We start from the raw sequence: 9,863 nt of genomic DNA on the forward strand, positions 1-9,863 counted from the left end.
AGAACAAAAAACTTGGCCCATGATTTGAAGCCACAGATCTTGGAGTTTGTTTATGCTTAATGGTTTGGACCATTTGGGGACATATGCTGGAAAGGCTTTTGGTGTCCTGCCATTTGGCCAAGAAACTGAGAATGGCTTATGTTAGCATAAGGCATCAGGATAAGAATATTAATATGATTCAAGAGGCTACTTGCCATCATCCTAGAGTGTGTTCTTCACTCACATTAGTAATCAGCCCTGTTTTCCTACCTATCAGGGCAGGGCCTAAAACCTAGAGCCACAGTCAGGCTCATATTCAAGGCAAGTCTGGGAAACTAGCCCTTCAAGGATTACAGGCTGGGGAATGGTTCCAGAGGTTAAAAATGGTTCTCAGTAGATCCATCCTACTTTGTTTAGGGCTGGCACTCACAACTCCCTGAAGTCAGTGCAGGCATTGTAGAAGAAAGGATTTAGCCTGAACTCCATGAAAATGTGGTAGGTCTTCAGATTCCCTGGACCCCAAGAAATTGTGTAGATTCCAAGTATATATGCATTTTCCCAAGAAGGGCATCATAGCTTTTAGTAGAACCTCAGAAGAGGCTTGTGACCCACCTCAAAGTGATCAGTACCACTGTTCTCGAGTGCTTGGGGCTTTTTTGTATGGTTAAGACCTAAAACTGGACCTGTGTCTTCAGGGAAACTCTTGGGTCAGATTTTCCTGTAATTCCATGTGTGTCCCAGTTGGGTGTTTCCCAGTGGGACTGCAGCTTCACCCTGGAAATCTGGTCCTTGTATAGTACGTATTCTCCACTGTTTTGAGCCTAAAAAGGGATTTGTAGGATCAGCTCTAGCAGAATTCTAGCATCTTTAGGAAGCAGGCCAAAGGAACAGTATCAAAAATATAATGCACAAGTTTATTCGGTCTCACCTGAAGACCTTCATAAAATGAGATTAAAGGCATTGGGAAGAGAAAAAAAAATAGATAGAAACTCACATTGACAAAGTGTACAGAAGAGATTACCATTGGGTAAGTAATTTTAACACATTTCTGGAGAATGGAGAACACTGCAAGAAAAGTAATTAGTTAGGGCTGCAGAAACTCTCATGTGGAGTACAGAGAGAGGAGACTTGGCTGGGGTGGGGGATAGCAGATTTGTCCTGCAATACCCTGGAGTCATAGAGATTTCACGATACCAGGGATGACAGAGGGCACAAATATGAGGTGGGGGACCTCATTTGCAAGGATCTATCCTCAGGCATAAAAGAACACTATTCTTTGAAGCATAGTGAGGCAGATTTATTCAAAACCATGACAGGGGACCCATGTTAGGGTTTTGCAGTGGGGAAGAGTGATAGAACTTAAGTCCTGTACTTTTTTCTCTAATAATTGAAAGGCCCGAGAAAACTGTGGTCTTTGTAGTGTTTGAGAGTGCCCCCTCTCTACCTGCCTATCCACAAACTTCCTATGAACACAGCATGCCCAAACACATCTTTATTGCTTTCTTCATAAATGTTATTGGGCAGCTAAGGGTCACTGGATACTTTAGGAAAACCACACATAAATATAAAAACAAAGATAAATAAAAAAAATGACCCCAGAGAAAGAAAGATATATAGGAAATAGAAGAAAATATTAGTGACTCTCATTTGCATCCTGAGAAAGATTGAAGATGGTAATACCCTTAAGACAGTAACTATTTGATATTATTTTTAAAAAGCCATGAGAGCTAGGAAATAATGTAAATTAAATCTCCTATAAAATAGAACCAAAAGACAAAGATTCTGAAAGATAAATGAAAACTTAAGAGAGGATTGATCCAGGAAGCAGAACCTCTCCTAGTGAGGGCCCTGCTGGTACTGAGCTCTGGGAGGGACCAGTGAGGATTTTTCTTCCAAGTTGAGCTGGTCGGTCCTGTGTAAAGCTGAAGTAAGGGGCCTCTGTGTTCCAGGGGTGCTGTGTTTTCAGCCCTCTGAAGTGCCTTCCTCACAGCTTCATTAACAAGAACCATGCTTGCCACACGTGACTTGGCCATTACATTGTTTAAAAATCCAGGTGCGTGTTCTGCTTCTGATACAGATTATTGCTTTTGCCTTGCCAAACTTCTTGTTAACTTTTAAAGGTCGTCAGCATTTCTGAAACAGACATTTAATGATCCTCCTTCTGTGTCACACAGAGAGCTGCTGGTGTTCTGAGCCGGACCCTTTCTTCCTCTCTGAACATCATCAAGGAGGCTGTGAGAACAGGAGTGGTGAAGAAAATGTTTAAATTCCTGAAGGTAAAATGGCTGCGTGGTCACGACCACTGAGACTTCCAGTAGTAGCTTACTTTATTCAGGGACCAGGATGAAGGTGAGCTTTGTTGAGTAATGTGCCACTGTGTCATCCCTGCTAGATTTCAAACTTCCAGAATAGGTATTCTCTTCAGCCTGTCCACCTGGACAATGCTGGGAGCATCAGCAAAAGATCATTGAATGAATAAGTAAATTGCTCTTTAAAATGCATCCAGAAAAAATGACTTACCTGTCAAGCCTCAATTCAAAATGTATGATCTCTGTCCTTTACCAAGATAGTTTTAATGGCTTTCTGCAAGGTTCCTCAGGTGAATTATTTTGTTCATGGGCTCATGATGCTTTAAGTAGTCATCTGGAGATTGTTGGATATAACTCCAATTACGAGATACGGAGGCTGCAGAGTTACCATGTGGCCAAAGGATGTGGGAATTTTCCTCTGAAATGAGCACAGTGAATCCAAAGGAGTATCTGGCTCACCTGAAAGGGCAAAGCGAATTATTAGGCTGCCATGTCTGGATCTCACCTGCAACGTATGTGTCCAGTGAGGCCCGCTCATGTTAGCACAGCAATATTAAGTGAGGCAGGAGGTTGTGGAGAGGGCTAGACAGTGGTTTGAGTTGACACTGCCACTTGGACAATGATGTCATTCTCTCTAAACAACTTCCGTAAACCTGTCAGAGGCTGCAGATCCCATGCTCACATATGTGTATTATACGTGCACACGTGTGTTTTTTAAACCCTGCATTGGGTGGTTTTAAGGTTGTGATTTGACATTTGTCACCTCTTAAAATGATGTAGGTTCGTGATGTTCTCTACAATGACTGTCAGCTTCATTCTCAAAAGCTGAAATGACACAGGAGGGCCTTTCCCTCTCCTTTTTGGTAGATCTGCCTGTCCTCTCAGCCACTCATTTATTAAGCCTTCCAGAGGTGTCGGGCGTACATGACAGGCCTACTCCTGCCTGGAGAATGGGCTGTTAGAAGCATGTGTGAGTGACAGTCTCTCCCTGCTCACCAGGAAGCACATGCTCTTCTCAGTGGAATTTCTCTTAGAAGTTCAGGAGGCCACTAGCTCCACTGTAACTTTTCCCTGTACTTTCTGGTAAGAATCTTGTAGATTGATTTTACTTTTTGATTTCATTCTGAAATCTAGACAGGAGGCCAGACTGCATCACGTTATGCCATAAAGATACTGGCTATCTGCACGAATAGTTATTACGAAGCACGGGAAGAAGTAATAAGACTGGATAAAAGTAAGTGAGGATTTCATCAAGGGCACCCACATCCCCAAGGTTCGTCCATCTTGAGGCTGCAAAGGGAGCCGTGGACATCTGCAGTGTTGGCATAACAAGATGTCAGTTCACCTCCAAATTGGAAACGATTTCATTAGCCTCTTGGCTGTGCATAGGTAGAGCGCCCAGGCAGGAGGCCCAGCTGAACAATCTCTCTAAGGTAACAGGGTCGATGCTGGGAAACCTCCTCCTCTCCCCAAGTTAAACTAAAATGGTCTCTAAGTCTGCTTAAGTTGACTCAGCACCAGCTTTCTTCCTCCATTGAGGGAAAGGGAAATGAAAACAAACCACCTTCAACCTTTAGTGAAGAGTCTGAGCCTAACGCCACAGGTGACTGAGGAGGGCCCCACGTGGGATGGGAAGCTTTCTTCTGGGAAGATACAGGATGCAAGCACATTGCCTCCCACTCAGGCTGCCAAGTGGGACTGTCACCGTCGTGGGGTGTGGAGGGACTTAGGCGAAATCCTGGCTTGCACAGCTCGTTGTGCTGGGTGCTGTCCTGAGCACCAGGGTTGAGGAGATCATAGCACTCAGTGAACATTTGTTGAATGTGTGAGGGAGCAAATTCTTCCCAGGGTTTCTGGGGACGCTCAGCATCCACCAGCACCTTCCTGGGTCCCCCGTGTTCCATTGATAGACACCATTTAGGGGATCCAGAGGCGCTGTTACTTGTTCTCGTCCTTCCCTGTAGAGTTCAGCATTCTGATGAAGCTACTCAGCTCGGAGGACGAGGTTCTGGTGGGCAATGCTGCTCTCTGCCTTGGCAACTGCATGGAGGTGCCCAGCGTTGCATCTTCCCTGCTGAAGACAGACCTGGTGCCGGTCCTGTTAAAGCTGGCTGGCAGCGACTCGCAGAAATCAGCCGTGCAGCTGAATGCAGGCATTGCTCTGGGGAAGTTGTGTACAGCTGAGCCCAGGTACACTATGGTCACCACCCAGCCAGGCCACTCCCAAGTGCTGATGACATCTCAGAAAGAGTAGGCCAAGCCAAGCACTGTTTTGCAAAGGACCACATGCCACATGGAGCTCAGTCAGGAGCCCTCATGCCTTCTGCCTGGGCCTGTGTGGGGCCTGGCAGTTTACTTTCCTAGAGGAAGTCTTCCTCAAAGGAATCGGGAAATGCTCAGCCTCCCAACTCCAGAGGGATGGGTCCCCTATACTTACAACCATTGTCTGTTTGCCACTCATTCTCTCCAGCTTTCTCCCCTTCACTTGCCCCCATTGTTTCTCTCTTTCTCACATCATCTCTCCTCTCTCACTCTGTGTTAGTCAGCTTTCTATCACAGTGACAAAATACCTGAGAAAATCAACTTATAAGGAGTAAAGGTTTGTTTGGCTCCAATTTCAGAGGCTTCAGTTCTTGCTCACTTGGCCCTGTGGCTTTGGGCCTGTGGTGGCATAGTATGTCATAGTGGGAACATATGGCAGAGAAGGACTGTTCACCTCATGGTGGCAAGGAAGCAAAGAGAGAGACAGGATGAGACTAGGGTGCCACCATCACCTTCAGGGGCATCCCCATAGTGACTGAACTTCCTTCCCTTAGGCCCCACCTCCTAAAGGTCCCACCACCTCCTAACAGCACCAAGGCCTGGACCCAAGCCTTTGCACATGGGCCTTAGGGTACATACCAGGTCTAAGCCACGGGACTAAGGATGCTCTTCAATTGGCAGAGCACTTTCCTAGCCCACATGAGACTCTGGGTTCAGTCCCCAGGACACACACAAAATCCAAACATTAGCATCTTCCTTTCTCTTGCTTTACTGTTCCAGAAACAGAGTCCTACTTTATTGATTGACTGATTGATGGCCTGGGGTCTAAACAAAGGAATATCTAGTGAGGGTAGCATTTTCCCCTGGAGGAAACGGAATGGAGAAGCAGAGATTCAGAACCTCATGTCTGAGGCCACCCAGCAAGCCAACTCAGAAGATCTTGGCTTTAACTGCATGCCTTGCTTCTTTCTGCTCAGACTCCTGCTCTGCTCTGCTCTTGTTCTAATGTGCTTAAACATTCCAGCATGCCTGTTTTTGGAAGGTGTTCCCCTATCATAGAAGGCAGGGAGCCTTTGGGGCTGAAGGGAGGTTGGCTCTTTACAGCTACACCCCTCTAATGCCTCAGCAGAATGAGAGGGCTGGCTTGGATAATATCGAAGCCTTTTCAAGTTCTGTCTGATTGACCAAATGGAAGGAACAGATAAAATCTTTCTTCCACAGAAAGCAAGTCACATTAGCTAGGATGAGCTCAAAGTGGCAACCTGCTGGGGAGTTCCCGAGAACAGGGTCCCATCTGATCAGCCTGTCACACCTGCCGCTTGCAGCAAGAGTGTTTTCAGCATTCTGTGGTTTCCCTGTGAGCCTTCCCTTTGATCTTCAGGGCTCCCCAGTGCCACAGCCACTTCTCTTCCCACTCAGAGCGCTGGGCTGATGTTCCCAGTCAGCTGCCACCTAAGATGGGGATGGCTCAGAAACGTGACATTTCTGACCTGGCTTTTGTGCTCTGATTACAACAGGTTTGCCACTCAACTGAGAGAGCTTCATGGGATGGAAATTCTCAACTCTACAACGAAATACATCCATAATTCTTGAGAGAGGTGGTGTCTGCTGATTAGCAAACACACACCATATGTTCTGGGGTAATGGTGTGCTAATAAAGTCCTCTTAGATTTCCACTCCAGAACTGAATGTTTATTTTGAGCATGTTTGGTGGGTTTTTGCTGATAAGAAGAGAGTGGGCATCCGTGGTAACTATAGTGGAAACTGCTTCAGTGAGCTTAACTCCGTCATACCTGCCTCTGAGTCTCCCTCATTCTGTGGGTCTGGAACCCAGCCAACACAAAGCCACATTTCCCAGACCCCCTACAGCAACACTTCTGTGTGGGAACCAGATCCTGCCAATCTAAGACCACTTCCTGCCCCATTTGCTGTCTTCTGCATCTAAGACCACTTCCTGTCCCATTTGCTGTCTTGTGCTTATAACATGCTAGAAAGGCCACGTTTCTTGGCAGTGACATTTTGGCATCTACTTTCCAGCTCTTAAGTGCCTTGAGATAGACACAGTGGCAGTAGTGGTGACAGCTTTCTGAAACCCAGTACAGCTGTGGCATGAGCTCTTGAATTCAGCGGACCCAGTGGTAGGAGTGGCTCCCTGTCAGGGAAGCTCTGTGCGGTCCTGGGAGTCATTTCCCGATGCCTTGCCTGGCATCTAGCCCATCCAGTGGTGTCCTATGTACCCATGTTAGATTGTTATCTGCTTAAAATGACAGAATAGCGCTCAGTGGTAGAGCAATTGCCTAGCATGCATGAGGCCCTGCATTTAACTCCCACTACCACCAAAAATAAATAAACAAAAATAAAATGCCAGAAAAATGCTTCTGTTCATGTACTGAACCCTGCCTGGTACACATACTGATTTCTCTATCCTACTGTATGCTCCTATCCCATCCTCAAAGGCGCTGCTCCCTTTTTGTTGACCCATGTCCATAAAACCTTAAACCACAGTCGCCTGGGGACTCCAAGTCCCTAAGTAAAAAGTCCAGTAAGTGACACTACTCTGGCCTTTCAGTACAATCACTGGGTCATTATAGGGTAGGAGACAGGATCTACTTTTGTTATAGTTTAAATTTGAGGCATCCCCCAAAAGCTCATGTGAGAAAACGGAAGGTTAGAGGTAAAATTGCTTTCCTGGTAGAGATCAACGGTGGTAACTGCAGGCAGGTAGGGTGTGGCTAGAGGAGGCAGGGGGTCACTGGGTGTGCCTTTGGGGTATATATTTTGTCTCTGAGGGTGGAGCTGTGTCTCTGCTTCCTGGTGTGCTGTCTGGGCTGCTTTCCTCTGCCACACCCTTCTGTCTTGATGTTCTGCCTCACCTCAAGCTTCTTGGAATAGAGCCTGCTGTCTGTGAACTGAGCCGTCAGAAACCATGAGTGCCAAATAAACTTCTCCTTAAAATTGTCCTTGTCAGGTCTTTTGGTCACAGCAATGAAAAACTAACTAAAGCAACATTGTCCAGTGAATGCCAGGAGTCCCATACCAAAGTTCCAGAGAATGGTATTGTAAGAAAAATGCGGCTCAGATTGGATGCCAAGGCAGCTCAGACCCTCGAATCCAGGGGAGCAAGCACTCTGGAGTCCTGGTCTGAGTCATGGCCCCAATGAATGCACCCAGAAAACCACTCCAAACCTGGGAATTCACACGAGATTTTATTAGGTGGACGACCAGAGTGTCCGCTCTTAGGACTGGGAGAGAGAGAGAAAATGGCGGGGGAGCTTCTCTTATGTAGTGGAATTTCCTGGGCTAATAACAAGGGATCGATGGCTGGCGAGGAGGTTCGCAGGCAAACAGTCTAGGTTGTAAAATGGTGTTGGGGAGGCAGAATAATGGTGGCAGCAAAATAGCAGATTTGATGCCAATAGGTACTCTGCTGCCTCCCAGTTGTGTGACTTGGCAGGTTGCTTAATCTCCCAGACTGTGCATCAGGGGAACTAGGATAGAACCTGTCCAACCTGCCTCTCATGTTGCTGTCAGTTAAATTAGGGTTGGAGGTGCGATGGTTTGGATCTGGAATTTCCCCTAAAGACCCATGTGTTAAAGGCTTGGTCCCCAGCTTCTCACTCTTGGGAGGTGGTGGAAATTTTTAAGAGTTGGGACCCAGTGGGAGAGCTTTGGATCATTGGGGGTGTGCCCTTGAAGAGTGTTAATAGGACCTTGGTCTTCTTTCTCTCTTTTGCTTCCCACCATGAGGTGAACAGTGTGCTCTGCAGCCAGGTGCCTGCCATATGCTGGCCCCCCTCCAGAGACCTAAAAACAGTAGGCTACCCACTCATGGACTAAAACCTCCAAAACTGTGAGCCAAAATAAACATGGTCTCTTTATAAGCTGATTATCTCGGTATGTGTTACAGTAACAAGGCTTACTGACACAGGTTGTGAAGGCATGTTAGGGAATCAGTGCTACACAAATATTACCCAGCAGCTTCATCTTGAGGTGCGTGTGTGGGGCGGCAACTATTATATCAGTGGGTTTAGGTTTGAGGGTTTGGGAATGGGTAATTTTGTGTCCTTTAAGGAATTAAAGCTGGACGTTTTCTTTCTTTTTTTTTTTTAATTTTTTTATTGTAAACAAATGGGATACATGTTGTTTCTCTGTTTGTACATGACGTTTTCTGAAACACTTAGGAAAAGAAACCACCAAAGAGATCTTACTCAACACAAAGAGAAGGTTCTTCACAGGTGAGGCAGACATCGACTTAAATTAAGACCTTCATTCCTGAAACCAAAATGAATAGTTGGTACTTTGGGGGAGCTGGAAGAATCACTACCCCAGAGGCCCTCACTCTGGGATCAGTGGACCACATAGGGCTCGTGCGAGCTCATAGGAGTACACTGTGCCGGCGCCATAGTACTGTCCCTGAGTGGCACAGAGGTGACATGCCTCAGAGAAGCTGGGACTTACCCTCTCAATATTGTCATCATACAAACAAACACCCTTCGAGAAGCTACTGAATTGCACAGGGAGAATGGATTGATGCTAAACAGCAAGAGGAGAAAATTAGAGGCTGCAAAATGTGCTTTTTGAGAGAGACTTCAGTGGAGCTTTGAAAATGGAAACAGCTGCCTCTGTGCACACCTGACAGCCTTATCTGATTTGCAGCTTGGGCCCTCCTTCTCCCACACTTTGGCTGCACTCCTCCTTCCTGGCTCTTGAACATGGCTATCATAGGTATAATCTTTACGCCGAAAAGTGAGGAATGTCAAATTTTATTATTTGTGCTTCAGAGCGCCTGTGAGAGCAGTAATCTTTCTCACTTTGGAGGAGGCTCTGTGTCACCTGAGGCGTGCCTTCCTCTCGCAGGTGGGGAGAGATCAGGAGCTACACCTCCCCATCTTGTTACCCTAATGCACACTTCTATGCAAGGGATCCAGGCAGCATTAAAAAAAAAAAGCAACGACATGTCCTGTGGACCAGGAGCCGCGGGCACCTTCAAGGCACCAACTATTCAGGGAAAGCAGAGTCTGCTGCTTCCATGAGCAAAGGAGCCAGGATTGTCCTAAAGAGGATGTGACCAAGATGGAGCTCAATCACTGTGCTGAAACCAACAGAGGTACTAGAGAACAACTGAACAGCTGTCCCCTGACTTCACAGATGATGTGACATCAGCAGCTGTACCGGGCAGCTAGGTGACACTGAAGTTAGATGACGAGAGAAAATGTCAGGAGGGGTACAAGGTGATGCCTCAGCTCAGAGGCTGCTATTGGAAGTGTTTTTCTGAGGTCTGACTAGAGCAAGAGCCTCTTGGCTTGGAGAATT

The 9,863-nt window shown here is 46.6% G+C and overlaps 1 protein-coding gene across 3 annotated transcripts in view; it reads left to right on the top strand.

Moving 5' to 3' along the window:
• The window catches only part of TTC12 (tetratricopeptide repeat domain 12), a 46,690-nt gene extending 40,437 nt beyond the window's left edge, over positions 1 to 6,253 (top strand). For all 3 annotated transcript variants that reach the window (XM_079104903.1, XM_079104901.1, XM_079104902.1), the window contains exons 19-22: positions 2,154 to 2,255; positions 3,423 to 3,522; positions 4,253 to 4,478; positions 6,068 to 6,253. In XM_079104903.1, the coding sequence (XP_078961029.1) occupies positions 2,154 to 2,255; positions 3,423 to 3,522; positions 4,253 to 4,478; positions 6,068 to 6,143 (504 nt within the window). In that variant the 3' untranslated portion in view covers positions 6,144 to 6,253. The remainder of the gene's footprint in view (positions 1 to 2,153; positions 2,256 to 3,422; positions 3,523 to 4,252; positions 4,479 to 6,067) is intronic.
• The last annotated feature ends 3,610 nt before the right edge of the window (positions 6,254 to 9,863 follow it).

This window comes from Sciurus vulgaris (assembly GCF_902686455.1).
Source record: "Sciurus vulgaris genome assembly, chromosome: 11".
Classification (NCBI taxonomy): domain Eukaryota; kingdom Metazoa; phylum Chordata; class Mammalia; order Rodentia; family Sciuridae; genus Sciurus; species Sciurus vulgaris.